This window comes from Ptiloglossa arizonensis, chromosome 4, assembly GCF_051014685.1.
Source record: "Ptiloglossa arizonensis isolate GNS036 chromosome 4, iyPtiAriz1_principal, whole genome shotgun sequence".
Lineage (NCBI taxonomy): Eukaryota > Metazoa > Arthropoda > Insecta > Hymenoptera > Colletidae > Ptiloglossa > Ptiloglossa arizonensis.
Genome location: NC_135051.1, coordinates 21,660,917 through 21,685,669, shown reverse-complemented (window position 1 = coordinate 21,685,669; position 24,753 = coordinate 21,660,917). Strand labels below are relative to the sequence as shown.

Sequence of the window (24,753 nt, the reverse complement as noted above, 5' to 3'; positions counted from 1 at the left end):
TGTATATTCTCCGAATTATTTCTAAAAAAAACGTTCAGCTATATATGAACAGTCTGAATAAGATCGTGTTTGGAGTAGTTTGGACTTATTTTCATCGGGAAAATTTCACAAGCTCGTTGATAATACTCTAATAAAGATATAAGCAATATAAAAGTTTTTAATTTGCATCAACAGCTATCACATGGATACATATAAGTACATTTGTAACATATTTTGAAGTTTAATTATTGAGTGCATATAATAAACTACGCGTACAAGAAGAATGCTACTGAAGAGCCTTCTTACAGTCAGGGGGCTTGGTTAGTGCCAGAACTGAGTGATTATTTTTTGTTTATACCAAAAAAATTACTAGACTCCAGCAAAATTCTTTTTGTGCGCGTGGTATACTTGACACCACTGTTACGCTCACTCTTGGTGTATTTTGTTCACTCTCCTTGTCTGATGCGTAGCTCCTAATTTAAAATAAAAAAAAGTCGATCCCTGATAAGAAGAAAGTATCAACCTATATGGAAACCCGAATAACTGAAATGTTGTGATCCCAAGTTTTGTTTGATTATCCGGAAAATACCATAAGAATGTGAAATAAGTATTGTGTAAGTTTACACTTTATGAATGAAAAATAAAAAAATTAAATATTTTATTAATATCAAGAAACGAAAATATCGATAGACTTACGAAAATACTTCATAAAGCGCGGTTCTATTTATTAGAGCACGTCTATACAAATTCACGAATCTTTAATGATAACAAACGACAGGATTAAATCAACTTTTTACAATCTCTCTTTCTCTCGCATGCACACACACGCACATACTCTCTTTGTTTCTCGCATACTTTATTTCATATACTTAAGTATACGTTCAACAAATTTTGAAAATTTACTGTTCTTAATCAAGGTCTCAAAATAATCGAGAATTCGATTTCCAGAGATTTTTTAACATGATCGTATCAATCGATGCAAATTTTCGCGATTATCTCGAAGAAGAAGAGAATCTCTTATTAATAACCAGTTTTTAGTAAATATGCAATACATGTTCATTGAACAACAAATACCTTAAATAATAATATATACATTTAAATTGATCGACGAGATATTCGATCGAAATTCAAAATTACATCAGCAATAATCTGTTTTTATTATTTATCATTTCAATAACTGCTGAGTAAATCGATTTTAGAATTATTTCATTGGCCAATCTTGATAACGTATTTTAGTTGACTGACTGAAGGTGTTCAAAGATTCTAATATTAGTGAAATGAAACAAATTTTTGCCATTAAATTTGGATTGAAGAAAATTTAAATGATCTATTATGGATTTTAATTATAATTTATCCAAGACTTATAATTAAACATCTAAACATTTATGTTATGTAAATCTAACTACAAACAGAAAATACAATTAACTGATTTTTTACTTAGTTTTACCGTTTTAATGTTAACAAGTGTATAAGCTAAATAATGAGACATGAAACTTGAGACTTGACACTTGCTACTAATTAGTTGAGTTTTTCAATACTTTCTTCATTCATATAAACATATATTTTCATTTCGCCAATTAATAATTAATAAGTCATAATATATCATGATAAAATATCCTTCAGACTCATGATTGACCAAAAATGAAATAAGTCTGTTTTAGAATGCATTGGAACTGTTTAAAACAAAAATTCGTGATCTGTTTCTTCCTATTTGAAAAACAGTTATTGAAAATAAATTTCAAGATCCTCGACATCAGATAGAGAATAATCAGGAAATTCTGATGACCGGCTATAATCTGTCATATCATCTCCAGAATCATCGCCATCGGCTGCATTATCATCATCGTCGTCGTCATCGTCATCGTTGTTCTCACGATCATTTCGCTCATTTTCGTCACCATTCTCTTCCGCTACTGCATCTGGATTATCTGCATCTATTTAAAATAAAATTTTCTATTACTCTTAAAATAAATTTATAAATCACTTAAAGTAAGTAACAATCTACATACAGTTGATGTAATGCTAAATATGTACATACAAAAAATATAACTTGTTATTATCAATTAAAAATGTTAAAATTCAATATTATCATCATTATTTATAATGATAGTAACTTTTATTATATCGAATATAAAATGTTATAAACGAATTCAAATCGAAAGAGATTTGATATAATTAAAAAATTAAATTATGATAGAATAAATATTGTATTATAATATTAATTGAAATTAAATATAATTATGCCAGATATTAAACTACAATTATTAACACAAAGTAATCATTATGAAGCGAAATTTTTTTCAAATTGAAATGTTAATATACATTATAAACACAAAAATATAAATTATTTATAAGTTACACAATTGTAAAATGACTAATTTAAATATCAAGCAGAAATATTTTAAAGTAGATTAATACATACCATCTGCATTATTATCATCAGAACCAGAATTTGAACCATCATCATCACTTGCATCAAGATCTTCTTCATCATCATCTTCATCAGCTTCATCTTCATCATCTCTTCTTCTACCAACATCATATAACCTAACGCATGATTCTTGAATACTATCGAATTCACCCTGATTCTCAACAATTGCTATTTGCGTGTCGAATTTATTACAAGCCAGCCCGTAAATTCCTCTTTTGACATCACAAGTTGCTATAATTAAAATTATATAAAATATTTTTATTCATTTCATTACTGATATAATTATGATGTATTGAAATTAAAATAATATGAGGTAATATTTCAAACTTTCCAGATAATTTGACTTGTTTGATAATTCAAATAAATTGTAACTCAATCAATTCATTTAAATATTACACTGAATACAAATTCAAGCCAAAACATATTAAATTTAAGCAATGTATGTAAAGTTAAAATCAAATGTAATAGTACTTACCAATATTACTATAATCTAAAGCATCTAATGTCTTAAATGATGTAACATAATGTGATTCATCTCCGTTTTCTTGATCCAAAGATACAGCATATATAATATTATTAACAGGAGAGAAAATTACTTCCATTTGATCGAGTGTTGGCACTGTCTTTAGTAAGTGGAAGGTTCTTAAATCCCAAACTTCTGTATTTGAAACTACTTCTGTACCTGTTGTAAAGTGATTTAACATCAATTATATGACATTGTACATAAATGAATAATTCATATTAATAAATTACTTTACAGTAAGCAAAACTTAATTATTTATAATAATGTATAACTTACTAAGTAAAAGAAATGATGATAAATTTGCATAAAATTAAATTTAAAGCAAATACATAAATTCACAAATTGATTTTTCTTTATTACAGTATATTACTAAAGATTTATTTTGCTTACAATTTATTAAAAGTAAACACCAATAATTGTAGTCGCACAAGCAATTTATATTTTTTACTTATTAACATATGAACCAAATTTGACCTTCAAAGTCATCTTTAGACAATTTTTTAAAATAATTAATCTAAAACAAAAATAAGTATGTAAGATATAATATCATAAATAAATATAAGGAAATATATCAAATAAAATAAATAGTGTAAAATTATTGGTATTTTCTTGTATATTTTTAGCAATATCTTTTCCTACTATTATTACTAAACAATGACATGATTTATATCAATACCATTTGGATGGAAAACTCCATTAAGTGTTTGATTTAATTTATCAAATTTGTGAATTTCTTTTCCTGAATTTACATCCCAGAGAATTCCATCACTTAAAACCAATTCATCATTCATACTAGAAGTAGCACGGTTTTTGGTGTATTGATTGGAAATTGAAGGAGAAAGAGTAGTTAATAATTTCCCTGTAGGTATGTCATAAATCTGGAAATAAGAATTATTTATTATATTTTTAAAAATTTGTTTAATATTGCTATAGCAAATTACAACAATAACAATTTGCCTTTTATCGAATAAAATTAAAGTAATAATTAGGAAATAGCTAGGTAGAGACTTATATACACAATTTGCATAGATAGGTCTGTAAGAAAAGAAAATGTACCGTAGCACTTTCAGCTTGAGTCCCAATAATTCTATCTTGAAGTTTTCCAAACTCAACATAATCTTCATTCTCTAAAGATATTTTCATATCAAAGAATGTTCCTATACTCCAGAGTGCAGACATGGGACTTCTCCATGCAGTGGAAGTTAACAATAAATTGCCACGTTGGTTACATTCCATATGATAAACATATGACTCATGACATGGATACGTTGCTTCCTCCATTCCTGTGTGTGCATTAAACATTTTTACGTCTCCCGCATAAGTACCTAACATTAGATACTGCTGACAAGGCTGCAAAAATATTAAAAAATTAGAATATTATTTATTGCAAATATTCTTTATCATCTTTAGTAAACATTCGTTTATGTCGATAAAGAAAGTCTTATAAAAACAAATTAGTATATTACATATTACTTAATCAAATTTACAAATATCAAATTTATTCTTTTCAAATAATAATATTAAAAATAATGTTACCGAGAAAATACAGCAGGTGAAGGTTCCAACATCAGTAGGCCGGAAAGTTTTTACAGGACAAAATCGGCTGTAAATATGTCTTCTATCCAATCTTCTACCATTCATTCCTAATGCTCTTCTGGATAACCTTACTGTTACATTTGTAGGTGATGAATTTTTTGTACATGGATCTGGACATTTATGAGGCCTACAATCAAAATATTATCTTGTTGGTACTAAATATAATACGCAAATATTGTATTTAACTTTTAAAATACTTACTCAAAGAGATTAAATTGTGGACAAGTAACCATGGGATTTTTACACAGTGCATGTTGATTAGTTAAATATTCTGTTATAATTGAATCCAATGTTATAGTAGATGGATTGGATGTAGCTACACCAGGTCCTCCACCACCTCCAGGATCTCTTGAAATTTGTTTCTGTAGTGATCTACATGTAGTTGGCTGCATAGTTGACAGGCAATTTATAGAATTGACTAGAGGCTGCTTATCGGCTTGATTTTTTCTGAAATTATTTTATTATATTGTTTAAAGTTACTTTTAACACTCAGATATTAATACTTTGTATAGATGCAATTTAATGTAAAGAAATAATTGATTACAAAGAAAGTGCAATAAAATTATAACTCACTTTTGGTTAATTTGTAGTTTTATTGGTTGATTTATATTATTTGAAATAATATTTTGATTGAGACAGTCAGAAAGTTTCAGACGCAGATTATTTCCACAGGATAGAGATGATGAACTTGAACCAGTATTCGAGTGAGATATATACCTAGACGATGTCGTGGGAGTGGTGTTGTTCCGAGAAGACACATCTCTTTGATTACATCTACTTGTGTTGTATAAATTAACTGGTGCTCCAGGAGAAAAACCATTTCGTGTCTTAAAAGGAAGTGTTATTTATTGGTTATATATAACCAATTTTGATAACAGAATTATCATATTCCAAATATATTAGACATAAAATTAATAATAAAAATATATAATATATATAATCATTATCAATATAACTTACTCCAGTAGTTGCAGGACTGCGGTACGTAAATGGTTGATATGTACACACTGGTTTCATTATTGCAGAAGTATCTAAACTACCTTCTCTATGAAGAGTTGCTGCAGTTTCAGTTAAGCCTTTTGACATTAAGTGTTGGTATATTAATTGATTTAATTGTTGTTCATTATATTGTATTCTCGTCTGTGCTACTACATTTGCCTGTAAGATAGAAATTCTAAATTACATAGAATGAAAAATGAGAAATGAGATATAATAAAAAGTAAATAAAGAATGATAGATTAATAGAATTACATTAAAAGATAAATTAGTTTCAAAATAACTTACTCTATGTAGGCTGACCAATGAAATTTCATATTCTGCACCCGTAGGTTTTGCTTTTCCAGAAACTCTTTCCATTAATTCCAAAGCATATTTCTGAAATGTAACATGTTCCTGCCTCTTTTCCTGAAGTATTGGATCTTTCATAAGAGCTTGAATTTGTCCATCAGTAAACATTGGAAGTTTGCTAATTATTTGTCTGACTTTCTCACTACGTGCTAAACCTGCCAAGGCACGACAGGCTAATGCTCTTATACTGTCTGCATCTGTGATTGGAGTTTTAACCATCATTAATTGTAATAAAACCTGTAAAACAAAAGGGACAAATTATAGTTATATAATACTATTAAATGTGAATGTAAGAAAATGAAAAACTCAACAAGTAAGCAAAACTAATGAAAAAAAATAATAATTCAGACAAATAAGTATAAAAAAGTTATAAAGTAATAGTTTAAATGAAATACATCAATTTACTACAATCATTATCAGTAATTTAATCAAAATTTGATCGTACCATTATAAATAAAAATTTACTACAATCATTATGAGTAACTTAATTAAAATTTGTCTGTACAGTTGTAAATAAAATACATATAAAAATATTAATGCACATACCATTATTCCATTATTGGACCTTACACTCTCCCAAATTTTTTGTATTAATTCTTCACTATTATTAATATTTGCTTTTTTCTTAGCAGAGCCTGTTACCGAATATCTTGCCACATTGCCGCCAATCTACAATACAGAAAACAACACAAAAAAGAAAATGATTTATAATATAAAGATCACTGAATTTATACTCTATTTAAACCATTATTTACCCTATTTATTGGAGCACAGACACAGTTAATGACAGCTCTGAGTGCAGCTCTTTGCACATCAGCATCAGCAATAATTTCACACTCTGCTGCAGCCAACAATAAATTAATTGCCATTGTCATTGACATATCTGGCATGTCCACTCTTTCACAAAGTAAGAGCATTACTTTTGGCACAACAGAACAAATAGCTATTACATCAAGACATGAACGAACTGTTTCTGCACTAGAAGTTGTATGAACGCGACCACTATAATTCCATTCTCTAGCAAAAGCAATAATCTGAAGAAGAAGTGTTATTCCTCCAAGGCGATGTAATTCTTCTACTGGTGGCCATACTGCCCTTACAGACATTAGTTCTTGAAGAATTTCCACCTTCAATAAAAACAACGTAATAAGTGCAACTAAAATTAATAGAATGATGTAATTTTAAATATTAAATATATAACATTGTATTATAATAAAACATTATTGAATTATTATAATATAATTTTAATAAGATCTCAATAAAAAAAAACGAATTAAATTGAACTGAAAAGAGTCAAACTATAATTTAATCATAACATTGAAGGTATTTAATCATAACAAAAAAGGTAATAATTTATTAAAATAAATTATTATATTTATTTAAACAGATAAATTCAAGTATTTTAAAACATTAATCATTTTTAATATGCACTACCTTTGCTTGTACTTCCTCACTACTTAATTTACAAGCTTTATAGGGTGGTAATGATGGCTGTAACGTGTCGCGTTCTGCTCTAACATTTTCTGCTCTTTGTAATTGTTCTGCTTTTAGATGTAAATGAGCTTCCATGTATCGCTTCAAAGCTACTGCAACATGTCTAACTATTTGTCTAGAAGCACACTCTTCATCATCATTTAATGCTGGCTCTTCTTCTATGTTTAAGATTGGTAATGTAGATATCTTAAAAAAAATTAATTAAAAATTACAATAACTCAAAAATTATTTGAGAAATCATTAATAAAATTTGGTTTATCAATGGTTAAAATATTTTCAAATGTATTTTAAATAATTTATAAAAAAAAACTAAACACTAAACACTAAACACTAAATTATTTGTAGTTATTTGGTATTTTAGTAATTTACTGCAAATCCTAACTTGATATAACTAGAATAATATTTTTTTATTCTTTTTCGCAAATCTCAATTATTAATGTTTTTTTAAAAATATGTAAACTTATTTGTATATGAATTAATGAATTAGAATTTTGAACATTAATTATAAAATATATATACCACGTTAAAAAGTTTTCGCAGTCCATCCTGTGCATCAAATTCCTCTAATATCACCTTAAATGGAAAGGAGAATCCAAAGAACATTGTTGCATGGCATCTACCAGAATCATGACTTCGTTCCAAAAGCCACAATGCATAGGTAACAAGATCCGAAATAACATGCTTTGGTAGTAGACACACTCTTTCCATTGCATCCTCACAATATGCTAAGTAGTATAAACAAATAGAAACTCCTGTAGCTGCAACACTGGGCCTTGGAACATCTAATAGTTTCTGTAAACCTCCAACATTGAGGAATTCAATGGAGAATTTCTTATGACAGAGAAGAGAAGCTAAGTATTTCAAAGCTTCAAAAGCTAAGCGACTGTCCTTGGTTTCTCTAACATTAATATATTTGAGAATTAGTTCCAAAGCATTTTGTTCAAAAACATGACCTAAGAATTCTTGATATTCGCCCATTGGTGTAAGATACCTGTCGTGTAATAAAAATAGATCTAAATTGTAATTAATTAAATATAATTAACTAAATGATTCGCTGAATTAATTATACTATATTAAATCTGTACAACAATTCCATTGTATAAAATGAATATAAATAATATACACAAAAAAAAAATATAATATTTTATTGGAATTTGACTTAAATGGAATTATTAAACGTGATGAAATTAAATTCAGTGTAAACATTCAATAAACAATACATTTTGTAAATCAAAATGTATTGAATAAAGATCAAACAGATATTACTCCATAAGTAATAATTTTTTTGACACAATGAAATTAATTGTCTACCTCAGTATTAACATTTGTCTTGTAGCCAATGTTGGAGGATGTATTTGCACATTTCCGATAACATACGATTCCATCTCTGCCCATGAAGAGTTTGAATTTCCTTCTAATAATGTTGATGGGGTACTAGAACTCTGCAATGAAGATACAGAGTTTTTCTGCAAATTACATCGTGCTGAAGAAACATTTAGAGGTCTGCCATGAGTGCCTTGTGTCTTGGATGGTGTCACTTGATTATTGGAATTAAAATTCTTTGGCACAGACAAAGGCGGAGACATTATTTCTGGATAAATGACATCATTCTTTACAGGAGTTTCACATTCTGTATTATTTTTCTTTTTCTTAGGTAATGGAGCAGAATCCTCAGAGGACTGAAGACAGTCTTCTTCATCCTCAGAGAAATAGTTACTACGATTGGGGCTTTTAAGTACACCATTCTCTTTTCGTTTTTCTCGCACCTTTAAACAAAATGTTAATACACATATTTATGATATTTGCCTTTGTCGTCACATCATTTCAGATATTAATTAATTCCGAATTAGTATAAAAAGAATATTTAAGTATAATACATCAAAGATTTACAAGTAATGAAAACTTAAAAATAAGATTTTAACTTACTTTCCTTTTTCCCGGAATACCTTTGTTTTCTCCATCTCCTCCACTATTTTTATCTTGACCAAAATGTGCAAATGGTCTGTTATTAACAGCAAGTTGTCTATCTTCCTGTGCCTTTTCTTGTAATTTATGAAGCCTTTGAAGCATTAGAGGCACCATTTTTCCATTTTGTTCTCTAAATCCTACCATAACATTATTAAATGATAATTTTTATATTTGCATGTATTAAAATTTGTATATATTGTAAACATTTCTTTTTTAAAAATATTAATAATATATGTATTTTATGGTATATATGACAATTAAAATAAAATGTATGTAAAAAGAAAGATTTAAATAATAAGTAAATAATAAACTGAAAAACCTGTCGCAATCTCTTGAACTTCCATTGCAGCAGCTACAAGCCCAGTTGCATAACTTTGCAAGGGCTCCACACTTTTCTCTGCCCAAGAAAAAAGACGATGAATAAGTCCTTCCATATCTGGCTGAAATACTGCAGAAGTTTCTAAACCAGGAAGAATATCAAGCATAAGACGACAGGCTGCAATATTAAGTTTCCTAACATCACGACCTGTAATACCTGCACGAGACCAATAAGTGTCTCTCAAGTAATCATTTATTAGCTGTAAATAACACATTATATAATTATTTTTAATTTTACAATAGTGAAATTTGTATTAAATATTATATTACTTAAATGTTATATATTAATTTACCTTGGTCATAAAATTATCCTTTCTAAACAAAACTTTTAATATATGTCCAAAATTGCACTCTGGATCTGTGCGCGATGGATGTCTTTCATCAAATGGATCTGGATCCATTTTCAAATAATTTTCAGTTTCTAATTCTATAATTTCTGCCAGTCTTTGAAGTGTTGGAATTGGATCATATGTAGCTGATGAATGTTCCTCTTCCCATTGTCGAAGAATTTGAACTACATCTGTTACTTCTGCTAAAGACTCTGCACTTGACATCTTTTTTGCTATTGTCCTATGAAGTTAATTCAATGCACTTAATACTTATAATTATTTATAATTGAAATTCAACAATATTCTTATACATATTATCTTGAATTTATTATGGTTTTAATAAACTATTATTACTTTGACAATATGATATAATAACATATGTTTCTTTTTTATTTCTAACAATTTGACCTTATCTGATTATAGAATAATTTAATTAAACAATTGTATATTATTATAATAAACACTCACAAAATTATAAGTTAATTAAGAGGTAAATAATAATTCTTTGTTTCTTCATGCTTATATACTGAAAAAATTAGTTAAATCAATAAAAGAAACATAAAACTTCAATGACAACTACAACATAAAATAATCCATTTTTGTATTCTTCCTATTTCAATTATGAGTCATTAATTATTTTTAGTACGAATATTTTATCATTAATATTTGTATACATTAAAATAAAAGAAAAATAAGACTGAATTAAATTAAAATTGAATCAAATTAAAAGCGGAAGATTTTGATTAGATCAATTGTACATAACACAACAAAATTAAATCCACAGATTTTAGCATGATTTTTCGATAAAAAAAGATATAACATACATAATTTTTTATTAAAGGAAGAACTTTGGAGATAACTGAATTTAATACTTATTTGTGATCGCGGCATTATTAATAAATGCTTATTAAATCTAAAATCAACTGATAACATAACCCTAAAATTCAATGTACAATAAACAAAGGTCAATCTTTGTAAAAGATCATGGGAGTATTAATAAAAAATATCAGTTATCGAAAACAATTGAAGCAATTATAAACAAAAACTAAATATTGTACCAATGAAAACAATTTGTTGATAGTTTTTGAAAATCAGATGACGAAAGGTAGCGCGTGTCGTTTTAGGTTAGAGTCAAGGAAACATTACCTTTTTGAAATTTATTTAACAGTTAACTCATTTGACAATTATCACGATGTATGTTACTTTTTTAAGTGAGTAAAATTATGTTAATTTGTGAAAGTATGCAAAATTCCGATCAAGAACAGTGTTTTCTTATAAAAGTATGAAATGCAACCACCGACACGCACGCTGAAGACGAGCTAGTTAATTCTACTTTTGAAATGCATTGAAATGTCACAATAAAGTGGGATTTTTTTTATTGTACAGTTGGTTTTCCACATTATTCTAGTGCTAAATTTAGTTTACAATACAATCTTACAAATTTATTTCATTTAAAAAAATTAATACAAAATATATGTGGATATATAAGTATGGATGTATGCATGTATATTGTACTTGCATTGCTGTTTATATAAATTGTTTTACTATTACCATAAAAATATTGTAATTCAATATTTTTTCAAAATAATCACTGGGAAATAAATTTTCATGCACTTTCAGAACACATGTATTCCTATATATTTCAACCTGGTAAATCATTTTTACGAACACTGTTCGTGTCATATGATCGTCATTATCCGAAGACACTTTCGTCAGTAGGCGTTGACTCTTTGAAAAATTCGATCGGGGGACGTAGACTGAGACAATAATTCTAGAAATCTTTATTATAAAGAACCAGCAAATTCTAAAACTTCAAAATGACATTAAGCGATGCAGATGTACAAAAACAGGTACAAAACTATTTAAATTTTTGCATTAAACCATTTGCAGACTCGCGTTGACCATTGATTTTAAGCTATTTTTGCAATTTATTCTATATATTGTTACTTTGGCAGAATTTTTGACACTTTTTCTTATTAAATTCTTTGTCGTTGTATTCAACAATGTTAAAATTAATTTTCATTTTTCTACAACAAAGAACTATTAAATGTTTGAATTATGTTGAAAAAAGACATAATATTTTCAAAGTAAATTTATAGTTGAAAAAACAGATAATAGATTCTTTTAATCACATTTGTTTTAAACAAAAAATATTTTACTAAGTTACTCTTAACAATGACACTTTCGTAATTTTGTTTTAATATTGTTTCGTGTTTTGAACCAAAATTTTATTTGCGAAGGAATGTCGAATATAAGTATATGAAATTTTACTTTTAAACTTATGATATTAAATATCTTCAATTTTGTAATTTCGAAATCATATAATCGTGATAGTAATATATAATAACATAATTGTTGGTAATTTGACTATTTTTTATTAATAAAATAAATTGTTAATATTTGAACAATTATTTTATTTAAAATTTTAATATTCAATTCTAAAGATCGTTAATTACAAATAATTTTATTCTACTACAATTTATTTTTTAATATTGTACTAAAATCAAGAGTTTAGGTATATTTTATACATTTGTATGTGATAAATTTCTTAAAAAATGGAAAATATTAAATCTAATAAAACTCTAATTATAATTTTTTTTTTGTTTAATTATGTTTTAATTATGATGGATAAAATATAATTTATTTAATTAAAATAAATTGTGATACTATTATGGTATTCTTGTTTTTCAGATTAAACAAATGATGGCCTTCATTGAGCAAGAAGCCAATGAGAAGGCAGAAGAGATTGATGCTAAAGCAGAAGAAGAATTCAATATTGAAAAAGGTCGTTTGGTTCAACAACAAAGACTTAAAATCATGGAATACTATGAGAAGAAGGAAAAACAAGTTGAACTTCAAAAGAAAATGTAGGCTTAGTATAAAAAATAATTTTTAATATAAGACAAATACTTAAATAATTATAATGTAACACATTTCTTGTAAATACTTTTACCTTTCTTTTTCACCCTTTGATTACCAAAGAGCATTATATTTTTAACCTATGCATATACAAAATATCTAAGGGTATCAGTATTGTACACAAATGTTATTAAGATTATTCAAAATTTGACAAAAATCATACATTTTTCTTACAACTATATATTTGAGCATAACATGTTTTGATACTTTTTTGGTATAAGTATGTTAACTGGTATTCAAAGGATTAATTGAAATTTTTTTATATGTAGTCAATCATCAAACATGCTAAATCAGGCACGTTTAAAAGTTCTGAAGGTCAGAGAAGATCATGTACGCAATGTACTTGATGAAGCTAGAATGAAATTGGGAGAAGTAACACGAGATTCGTCACGTTATAGAGATATTTTAAAGTTATTAATTGTACAAGGCTTATGTCAGGTATGTATTTATCTAAACTGTCAGTCAATTAAAATTATTTAATTAATTTTGTAATTTTCATAAAAATTGTACAAGCAATACTAGTTTGCAAGTGTAATTTTATATTCTTACTTTGTAGTTGACAGAAAGTCATGTTATTGTTCGTGTACGTGAAATAGATCTTCATCTAGTAGAATCCCTTCTTGATGATGTTCAAGATACATACAAACAAGCAACAAAAAAGGATGTCACAGTTAAAATTGATCAAGACAATTTCCTTCCTTCTGATAGTTGTGGTGGTGTAGATTTATATGCAGGAAAAGGTATCTATTTTAAAAAAGAATTAACAATCCACCTCCTATTTGAATTTTTAATTAACTTTTCTAAAATAAAAATAAATTACACACTGTATATTAATTCTTTTTTAGGTCGCATAAAAGTTAGCAATACTTTGGAAACAAGATTAGAATTAATAGCACAACAATTAATACCAGGAATACGCTCTGCTCTCTTTGGAAGCAACCCCAATCGCAAGTTTACCGATTAAAAAAATTCCTTTCTCATTTTCTCTTTTCTCTTCTTTCCATTCTATTTTCCCTCTTAACAAAACATTCCCTTCTTTAGAATGCTAAAATGACTGCAGAATTCGTTGTGTAGAATGTAGAATTTGTTGACATTGTTGAAAAGAGAAAGTGAAATTGTAAATTATATAAACATGTGCGTGCGAGCGCGCGCAGTGCATATATATTATATATATATATATATATATATATATATATATATATATATATATATATATATATATATATGCATATACATATATATATACACATACAAACATACACATATATAAATATAATATACATATAACTATAAAATATTTTATGTGAATATGCTTGTAATCTTTTTTGAAGCTTTTCCTTAAAACACAATTTCCTCCTTATGCCAATTAACTTTATTTTTATAATTTTTCAATTATTAGTTATTCTAATCACTTTAAATGTAGAATGGAAGTATGAAAATCACAAAGAACCTAAATTAGATAAATTGAAATTTGTATGCAATTAGATGTTATGTACCATTGTTAAAAACTCTACAAAAAATCAATGAGTCAACAATTAAACATACAATGTTTAATATTGTTCTCCTGTTAAACATTTGTTTTGTTCTTGTAGTAATAGTAATTTAAATCAAATATTTTCATTTAAAATTAAAAATCCTTTACATATTTGGCACTTAATCTCTTTGATACTTTTATTCTTATATTATAATTTTTCTTTACATTTTTTTTATTACCAAAAATTGATTCTTTTATTTTTAAAACACAAATAAATCAGTCTTAAACATCGAGAATTTTTATATGGGTTTTTGTTAATATAATAAGTAATTGAGACTCAGATCATCTGTGGTACAGGCACGACGAGATATAATATTTAAAGCAATAATTTTTCCTATTACACGAATCCGAGGCTTGCGAGTCTCCTTACCATTTCCGTGTACATTTAACGTTATCGTTTTGTACTAGAATAAAATTTCAGTAATACTATATGAGTAAAACTAAACACGACGAGAATTAATTATTTTAATTGCAATTAAAATCATAGAGAAGATATACAATAAACATATATTTATTTTATCAGAAATGGTGTTACATAATTTGAAATACCGATCTCGTCAAATATCAGTAATTGTGAATTTTTTCATTTTAGAAACTGAACCACCAAAGTCGATAAAAATAGTGAAGATAAATTTCACTATTTGTATATTTGTGGTTCTATCAAACCTATCAGTGTTAAAATTTGAAACATTTTAGTAACATGAAACTAAGTATATTTTTAAAGTTACAGTTCAGTGACATCTTAATAAAATTTATTCTATAATACGTATTTTATATTTTGAGGGAGGAATAATCAAATAATACTTGAAACTTTCCTTTAATTGAAACACTTAAGAATCACTTAAGGGGAGTGGAAGCAAACAAGAGAAATGTGTTATGAAGTGCATTTATTGAAATGCATTATAATAAAATTTTTATCGCAGTAGAGAAATAAATAAATTTCAAGGATAATAAGAATCGAATATGAAGAACTCAAATTTAATTTACTCATCCACTAAATACAAATTGAAATTCAAAGACAAATATGAATCAATTACAGAAAAGTAATCCATTAAATTTTAGCTTTTTATATTTCATACAAAATAAATTCCAAATTTTCCAAAAAAAATTGTTTTTGAATTAATATTTAAGGCTAACATGTACGAATTTCTCCCAAACAATTATTGAATAAGTAGCTTATTTTTGCTTTCTCACTCATTTCTTATTCCGGTCATCTTTGCTTGTTAAATAAACAAATGACCGACTGTGTAAGTGGATGGTCAGTTACCGTCTCCTTTGGTGCATCCGCTTCCGGCCAACTCCATGGTTAGTGTGGGGTTATTAGGAACTTCAATTCCTTCTATCTCTTCAATTTAGTAATCTCAATTGTAATGTATCTAGAAGATTTCTGCTTACAGCAACATCCTCATGCCTCACAATCCTTTGTCATTAAATTGTTCGTCACAATACCGAGCTAATTGGTTGTGAACTTAAAATAAGTTTTTAAAGCATAAGAATAAATTTAATACCGTAATAGAAAAAACTTTTGTAACGCATAAGAATGCATGAAATTGTCAATGTTTTAACGAAATGTAAGAATATCTATGTAAGCAACTTTGATGCATTTCAATAAATTTATTTCGTATAACACAAGTAACTTTCTTTCTTTCTCTTGTTTCTATTTCCTTTAAATGATTTTAAATTATGAACCAAAGAAAGAGATATAAAAGTTCTAAATGTTATTTGATCATTATTCCTTTGGATAAAAAATACATAGTACAAAATGAGATATATGAATAAAATGGGACTTAGAAAACCGTGGTTATTCGTTTTTATAAGGGAGAACTTTAATGCAAAGACGGGAGAAACAGGTGATATGGGGATAGAGATTGAAGAAGGGTTAGAATAGAAGAAAAGGAAAGTGAAAAGAAAGATAGATAGATGGATACAAAAAAAGGGAGAATTCTGATAGAGGCATTAAAGGAGAAACAGTTGGGTATAATGAATATATTGGTGAAAATAACGAAAAAGGAAGGGGAGTTGACAAAAGATTATATGATAAGGTATAGGAGGTTATAAAATTAGGAATTGGAAATAATGCAGATTCGAGCATAATCTTTCATATAAGAATAGAAGAGCGAAAAAAAAGTAGTATGAATAAGGTGGAATGGGGAGTCTAGGACCTAGTATACATGGTTGTAAAGGGAAAGGAACATGTTGTTGACTCAAGAAAGGGAAAGTGAAGGATAAAGTAGATTATGGTCCCTCACTCTGTTACAATACTATAAGGTAACAATGAGAAGTGAGTGCCAGTGTAGAATAAGAAATTGTAACCCAAAAGGGTTAATATAAAGACATTATATGTACTATATATAATTGTAAAATACTATATTTAATATACAATTTTTGAAAAGGAACAGACTTAACAGTCACTTATTTAAATATCCAATTTATTATAAACAAAAATTAAGATTAAAATAGAAAACTGTATACAAATTTAACAATATAATACGTTAACTATTATAATTGTTATCATTAAAATTACTTATTATGGTTTATAATATAAATATAAGTACTGTATATAACACTAAAAGCCCCATCTACTAAACCCTTAATTAATCTGGCTCTAAAAATCTGTAGGCATAGGATTTCAGTTTAACTGAAAATGTTTAAATAATGATTATGGTAAAATAAGTTTTTCTAATTTTTTTCAGTTTTCCCTAATTTTAGCATTAGTATTATATAAATAACTTTATTTTCCAAATTCTACATTCTTGAAATTAATTTTTAAAAATGAAGTCTTTGTTAAAATTTGAATCTTGTTAATTTGCTTATAATGTACACTTAAAGGCAATTTTGGTATTTTTTAAAATAGATTATAAACTGTTATAATATTTGAAATACTAAAGAATTTCATGGAATAGTCTTTATTGATTAATGTTGCAAAATATTCAGTATTCCATATAAGCATGGCAATTTTTGAAAAGTAAATGATTAATGTTTCATTTTTTGAAATAGGTTCTAAATACCTATGTTTCATTTGCAAAATTTTCTTTATTATTTCTATAATGATTTTCATTTGCAGAAGATTTTTCTTCATTTAGAGAAGCCACTTCAGCATTTTCCTTTCTTTTTTTTAACTGCCCTATAACCCTAACATAATTGCAGGGAATAAGACCAATGTTTACATTATTAGTAGCTTTGCACCATCCTGGTAAATTTGTTGGTTGGAGTGATTGTGGTGCAAGACAAATTTTCTGACCAGCATTTACACTCAATTCATCATTATTTCTTGCAACAAAGTCAAACAGCACTGTTGCAATATATGCTGGTTCTTCACATTGATACCATTCCTTTGGATCCTTTTCTACAATATACATGTATTTATGTAGTTACTAGTTTATGTGCCAAGATAGTATTTAAAGTTTTAAATAATAACTAAAACGAACAGTAATAATATTTGGATATTTTTAATACTATTACATTGCACTGCAATAAGAGATTTAGAACAAGTGACATATCCAGAATACACGTTATATGATACTTTGATTTTCTAGATAACATAACAATTCTTCCACTTTACTAGCATATATAGGCAAACAACTTTTTGTATTGAAATGTAACTCATTTCCGAAAATACCACAAAAGTAAACATGCCATTTATGAGATTAGATTTTTGCAAGGGTGGTAGCTCCTCGCACGAGAAATATACAACACACTCAATTGGCATGATGTGTCATAATAAATACTAATAATTTTTTAAATATATTTTCTGTTGTTTTACCTTTCATTTTAAAGTGCTTCATGTTACTTGAGATTTTATGAATTATGTAAGGTACTACAAAAAACACACTAAATAATAAGAATCCAGACCAAAAAGATGAATTATTAACACTTTCATTTCCAACTTTGATTAAGGATTTCTCCCATAATTCCTCATTAATGGAACCTTCACTCTGGAACCCTAAAAAAATATTTAGTAAAAGAATTATACATTTTTATACAGTAGTTCCTAGAAAAATTAAAATTTAATAAAAATTTTAATCAATTTACATTAACATTACATTTACATTAACAAAATATTTTAAGTTATATAAGAAAGATTTATATCTTACCAGTACCGCGTACAATTTTTCTATACAACCATTTTAAAAATCTAATCAAAGCAAGAGTATTAAATAATTGTCCTATAGTAGAGCGCAACCTTCCAATGTTTTCAGCAACACTTAAAATTGCCTTAAACGAATTTGTTAAAGTAAAATAAGTAGATTCCAAGAGCATTGTCATTGATGAAAATGTTTGAAGAACTGTTTCAATTAACTGAAAGGTTGGTCTAGTGCTTTCTTCAACATATTGAGAAAATCTGTAGGATAAAGAATATTATTTTATTAATTCAATAAAAAATGTACAATATAAACATTTGTTTAATACACAGCTTACATTTTTTACATATACCCTACCAACTGTTATACTTAACTATTATTTCTACTATATAAATTAGAAATTATTTCCAATTTTGTGTGCAATATATACTTAACAACATTTTTTAACTTTAGTTTCTCTGAATTTAGATTACACTATTCTTTGATGTCTTTTATACAAATATAAATACTATATAAGAAACTATCATGTTCAACAGAAAAGATATCCTAAAAATATTAATATGATAAAAGCAAGTTGAGTCATTTTTACATACTTGATAAGTGATGCAATTAATTCAGCTAAAAAATGTATTTAATACTTTAATCTTAACAATGTTTCAAGATCATTAATATCATATTCAATTATTTTTATAATCATGACTCACCTACTTTCAACATCACCACTGTGTCCACTAAATGTTCCAAAATTATTATAACTAGAATATGGACTATAACCATATGAACTATATCCTCCATATCCATTGAATCCTCTATATTGATTTCCATATCCATATCCACCATAATAGTTAGATCCAAATGGTCTATAATCATTGAATCCAGAATAATTTTGAGATAGTTGACGTGGTGGCACTGGAGGTGGATTACCTGGTTGAATGTTGGAAGAAGGAAATGGTGATGATATATTAGGTATACTGCAAGAGAATCAGAATAATATATTATTTATTGATATTAAATGTGAGAAAATTAGTTAAATTTTTTATCATTTTATTGTTATTGATTGTGTTTAGAATTTAGACATTAATAAAGTTGCAAGAAAAAAATAAGCAATTAGTTTTTTGTAACTGATTATTTAATTAAAACATGATCTTTGTTATTTTTTCTTGAATATTGTATGATTCCAATGGTATAAACTCAGATTTTCTAGATCAGCTTTTCATTAAGTAGTAGATAAATTTTCGAACCGATGGTTGTCATTGTTCATTAAATTTTTATTTAAAACAATTCTGAAGAAAATGATTACCTGGTTAAAACATTTGGAGCATTTCTTAATTGATTTCCTGTGACAGCATTTGATCTTTCAGGCGCCATTGTTTACGATACTCGTCTATCGTTTCGATAAAATTTTCCGTACAAAGTTCATAACCCTTCTACAAATGCAAAATAGCTTATTAACTTGTATTTTTCGTGTAAATCGTATGTAATTATTGACAACGATGAATGTTACTATACATCGTGAATTTTGAACAGGTTTGCAAACTGATATCTTCTTCAGAGATATTTCATTATTAAAATTTAAATAATGAAATTTATTAAAGTGAAAGTATATGAATTTTGTTTGCATTTAGACTTATTTTGTTAACTATCTAAATTCTTTCGATTAAGCAAAATTTTTAAATATATATAAATGTAAACATAAGTTTAAAAATATATGAGAGAGTTTAATATACACTTAATAATAAATGATTTTTTAGAGTTAATAGTTATTATTTAGTTTTAATAATGAATAAGATATTGATAATATTTTATGTAATTTGAAAACCTTTACTTGAACTACATAACTCCATTGATAAAAATTTATGGTAGAAAGCCAATCACATTGTGTAATATTACGGCAAATCAAACCAAACCTTACCTCATTTGAGTAACAGACACGGTAAAATACTGAAATCGAGAATTGTGTATTTATTAAACACGAATATAATGTCTAATCTTGTAAAATTAATTGAAGACAATATTCTTTATGAAATTTTGGCACTAATATGGCTACTCTTTTTATGGGAGCTTTATTTGAGCTATCGTCAAGTAAGTCATCCCTAACCTAAAATTTTGCTCCTTTCATTTCATTAATGTATAGAATTTTAGTATAATAGAAAACAAATTCTTAAAATAAAATAATATTACAAATGGCAATTTGTGTAATAATACAAATTGTATTTTTTATTTTCTCCTAACAATTTAATAACAAATTAAATAAAAAAGTTACATTTTTATTTTTTAAGTGTTTTATTTTGTTGAATCAAATAAATCGATTTTGTTTTTGTTGCATTTTCTGAAAGTATCTACATTTAAGAATATTCAGTCTAAATTTTACTTAAAAATTTGTGTAATTTACATAGTTATGAAGAGGTAAATAGAGCATTGATAAAGACATATGTCTCCTACTGATTTTTAAGGCATATGTGCTTATCAACTCATTGTTTTAAATCTTTTCAGTGTACTTTATTGAAGGTATATTCGGTACCTTCTGAAACTTTTAATCTATAATATATTGCAGCAAAATTTATGTTTATTCTTTTTCAATATTTATAAATCATTTTTGTAGTCTACTAAGCTGTATAGTAACCTTTATGGATTTATAATTTGTTTTAGTTTATTTTAAGTTATATTTTGTATGAAGCAACATGCCACAACATGTTTAATGACAACCAATATATCAATGACAACATGCCAGTTCCATAATTTACATATGAGAATTCCAAAATTCTCTGTAATGCAAGTACATTGTACTTAAAGAGTATATTAGATTGATTTCTGTTTAATTATTATTTCACCTGAAGCTTTAAATGCATTTTTCTTAAAATGTGTTTATTTAAGATTAAATAACAAATATCTTAAAAACTATAATAGATATGATGTTGAAATTTCAACTAAATCTGTATAACATATTTTATTATCACCTGTAATAGAATCAATATAATATCATTAAATAGTTTTTTCTTTAAATAAATATTTAAACAACAATTTTTTCGATGTAAATTGAATATTGAACTTCAAAGCACCGCTAACTATAAAATTATTCTTTGTTTTCATTCTCATACTATTTATTACTACATTCATTCTGAATAAGAATCCATTTGTACTTTTTGTTTTAAATTTACTGAATAGCTGCAATTTGTTACATTTGTAAAAGAAAACAATTTCTTATTCATTTTTTCAACAAATAATAACTAATATAATATTCATTTAAAAATTTTGTAGATATTAATTTGTATTATTTTAATTTAAATAAATTAGTAGGTAAAATTTTTAATATTTCTAAAATGTATCCTTATTTTGATGTATTTTACAAGAGTTATCTATTTTTCCTGGTGATAAAATAAAAATCTTCCATAAAAAATACTATTAATTTTACATTCTGTATAATGTACAAAATTATCCATTATAATTTTTCAGCGGGCGTTGATGATGCATTTGGTGGAATTACCTTCTTCTGTGAAAGGCTTAATGACAAAGGATGTTTATGAAAAAGCACGCATTTATAGTTTAGATAAATTAAATTTTAGCAATTTTAAGGATATTTATTCTAAACTTTTTACTACGGTATGGAATTTCAATTTTTGTAATTTAAATAAAGTCAATTGTAGTGTTATAACACAATAGTGACACAAAATTGTATTATTGTGTATATACTTATAATTTACATATCACTTTGTGAAATATTTTACGAAGTATTAAAATTATATCTTGCTTTTCAAAATATAATAATACTTTTAAAAAAACTCATATAAATTTGAACATTGCAATACAAATGAGTTTAATTAATTTGAGAATATATGAAGTATTTTAACATTTACAGTGCTTTTTACTAGCTTCATGTTATCGTCATGTATGGCAAAGAAGCATTGATTTGACAAAATATTTTGGTCTCAATTATGAAAATGAGATTCTCTTGAGTGGTGTCTGTATGGTTCTTATAAATATTATTTATGAAACAATTGATTTGCCATTGAAAATCTATGATACATTTGTTATAGAACAAAAACATGGATTTAACAAAGAGGTAAAGGAATTTAAATTTTGTTTTCAAAATTGTAGATAAACTTTTTTAAGTTTTTAAAGTTTATATAAACTGTATATCAAATTTTTTTGTATATTTTCGTGAAATTGTATTTATTGCACCAATATCTATTTATTAATTTCAGATGCCATTGTTTTTTGTCAAGGATAAACTTCTCAAATTTATTGTTTTGCATGTGATTGCAATACCTTCCCTCTGTACTATGATATGGATTGTTAAGAATGGAGGAGATTACTTCTTCCTGTATCTTTGGATCTTTTCAATCTTCATTACTCTTGTCATGATGATTCTTCATCCAGAATTTATTGCACCACTGTTTGATAAATACACACCTCTTCCAGATGGAGATTTGAGGACAAAAATTGAAGCATTAGCAACATCTGTTAATTTTCCACTTTATAAATTATTTATTGTTGAAGGATCGAAAAGGTCATCACATAGCAATGCATATTTATATGGGTTTCATAAACATAAGAGAATCGTCCTATTTGATACTTTGGTAAAAGAGTATTATAAACCAGCAGAAGGTGAAACAGAAATGAAAGGATGTGAAACGAATGAAATATTAGCAGTTTTAGGACATGAATTAGGACATTGGAAACATAGTCATACATTAAAAGGGTTTATGTTTGCTCAGGTGGTTTTATTAATTAGTGTATAGATTTAGATTTTGTATTATTTTATTTTGAACTTTCTAAATTTATATTTTTATAGGTGAGCTTTTTGATAAATATTCTTCTATATGCAAAACTTCTTAATCATAAACCAATGTACGAAGCATTTGGTTTTTGGGACTCTCAACCTACATTCATAGGGCTTATTATTGTCACAATGTATATTTTAATACTTCCAAATACGGTAAGTTTAGTTTATTCTTTTTTACATCAAGGATGAATATCCTTTACGTGTATAAAATATTTTTAAATGTATAAATAAAAATGTGACCTTAAAGCTATAATAAATATAAAGAATATAATTTTATAAAAGTGGTAGTCAATAAGAAATTTGTTCACGTTTTTATGTGCAAAAATTTGAACTACTCTTAATAATGTTTATCTTTCAGGTAATACAATTTGTATTTGTGATAATAGGAAGAAAATTTGAATTTGAAGCAGACAGATTTGCAAAGATCCTGGGTCATGGAAGTGCACTGAAAACAGCATTGATTAAACTACAAAAGGATAATCTTGGTTACCCTCTTTATGATAAGCTGTATTCTGGTTGGCATCACACCCATCCTCCACTTCTTGAAAGACTTGAAGCTATCGATAAAGAAGATTGATTATAAAATTAATCTTAAAATTATATATGTTCGTTTAGTCATACAAATAATTATAACATATTGTATGATTAATAGCAAAATAACCGTAATATTGAGATGATTTGATCTATTAACAAAAAAAAAATTTTCAAAGTATATCAATTTACTTTTTAACACGTTGGGTACACAGCGATTTTTTCATTACTTCTCAATGACGCCGAATGCTACAGAGACGTTTTAGGTTATCCTCTAAATTTATTCAAATCAATACTTAAAAACTAAAAACACTTAATGTTCCAATGGTGTACTTATTATTTTATAGTATTTTTAATAACATTAATCTTATTTATAAATATATACATTCATTTATAATAAGCATTTCAAGGAAGAGTTGTATGTTTAAAGTACAATAGCAGACACCGATAACCGCCATGGCACTCAACGTGTTACACATTTTATAGATTCATAAACAAAACAAAAATATAGAAGTAATTATTATTGAAAAATATTATGTTAATTTTAATTAGTTAGTTTTTTTTTGTTTTATGTGTAATTATGCAATTTATGTAATTTATAAATGCATAAATCCAATTTATTAATTAAATTAGTTTCTTGGTTCTTGACAAATAAATGTTATATGAAATAATTTTTTTTATAAAACGTACGTAATCATACTGCCATACACTTAATTAAAATACTAAATGATTAACAATAAAGAAGTTTCTAACTGTGTAATTTAACTCTTGATCTCATACAATTTTTGATACAATATTCATTTAGTTCATCACAAAAACGCTATCACAATTATAAAATACATTATTTCATAATAGTGTG

The 24,753-nt window shown here is 26.4% G+C and overlaps 4 protein-coding genes across 5 annotated transcripts; 2 read left to right on the top strand and 2 right to left on the bottom strand.

Annotated features, from left to right (window-relative positions):
* Nucleotides 1-666: 666 nt before the first annotated feature.
* On the bottom strand, nt 667-11,358 carry Mahj (LisH and WD40 domain-containing protein mahjong). The gene is made up of 19 exons (XM_076309672.1): nt 11,192-11,358; nt 10,010-10,286; nt 9,658-9,916; nt 9,297-9,475; nt 8,682-9,136; nt 7,890-8,361; nt 7,311-7,556; nt 6,632-7,003; nt 6,423-6,545; nt 5,814-6,113; nt 5,490-5,687; nt 5,103-5,356; nt 4,731-4,976; nt 4,470-4,656; nt 3,990-4,283; nt 3,610-3,811; nt 2,886-3,092; nt 2,402-2,641; nt 667-1,913 (listed from the first exon to the last, which is right to left on the bottom strand). Exons 2-19 carry the CDS (start codon nt 10,268-10,270, stop codon nt 1,702-1,704), a joined length of 4,707 nt encoding a protein of 1,568 aa, XP_076165787.1. The 5' UTR covers nt 10,271-10,286; nt 11,192-11,358; the 3' UTR covers nt 667-1,701.
* Nucleotides 11,359-11,740: 382 nt separating this feature from the next.
* On the top strand, nt 11,741-14,140 carry Vha26 (V-type proton ATPase subunit Vha26). The gene is made up of 5 exons (XM_076308459.1): nt 11,741-11,895; nt 12,737-12,912; nt 13,234-13,402; nt 13,521-13,704; nt 13,810-14,140. Exons 1-5 carry the CDS (start codon nt 11,863-11,865, stop codon nt 13,926-13,928), a joined length of 681 nt encoding a protein of 226 aa, XP_076164574.1. The 5' UTR covers nt 11,741-11,862; the 3' UTR covers nt 13,929-14,140.
* A 2,727-nt stretch (nt 14,141-16,867) lies between these two features.
* On the bottom strand, nt 16,868-20,108 carry Pex13 (peroxisomal biogenesis factor 13). 2 transcript variants are annotated; one of them, XM_076309318.1, is made up of 6 exons: nt 20,090-20,108; nt 19,881-20,007; nt 19,285-19,551; nt 18,593-18,840; nt 18,262-18,441; nt 16,868-17,844 (listed from the first exon to the last, which is right to left on the bottom strand). In XM_076309318.1, the coding sequence occupies exons 2-6, from the start codon at nt 19,946-19,948 to the stop codon at nt 17,507-17,509; spliced, it is 1,101 nt and encodes a 366-aa protein (XP_076165433.1). In that variant the 5' UTR covers nt 19,949-20,007; nt 20,090-20,108; the 3' UTR covers nt 16,868-17,506. The 2 variants fall into 2 exon arrangements, with proteins under 2 accessions (XP_076165433.1, XP_076165432.1); XM_076309317.1 differs by lacking the exon at nt 20,090-20,108 and having other exon boundaries at nt 19,881-20,043.
* Nucleotides 20,109-20,477: 369 nt separating this feature from the next.
* LOC143145697 (CAAX prenyl protease 1 homolog) lies at nt 20,478-24,682 on the top strand. Its single transcript, XM_076309316.1, has 6 exons — nt 20,478-20,662; nt 22,034-22,180; nt 22,437-22,640; nt 22,783-23,295; nt 23,373-23,516; nt 23,722-24,682. Exons 1-6 carry the CDS (start codon nt 20,561-20,563, stop codon nt 23,938-23,940), a joined length of 1,329 nt encoding a protein of 442 aa, XP_076165431.1. The 5' UTR covers nt 20,478-20,560; the 3' UTR covers nt 23,941-24,682.
* The last annotated feature ends 71 nt before the right edge of the window (nt 24,683-24,753 follow it).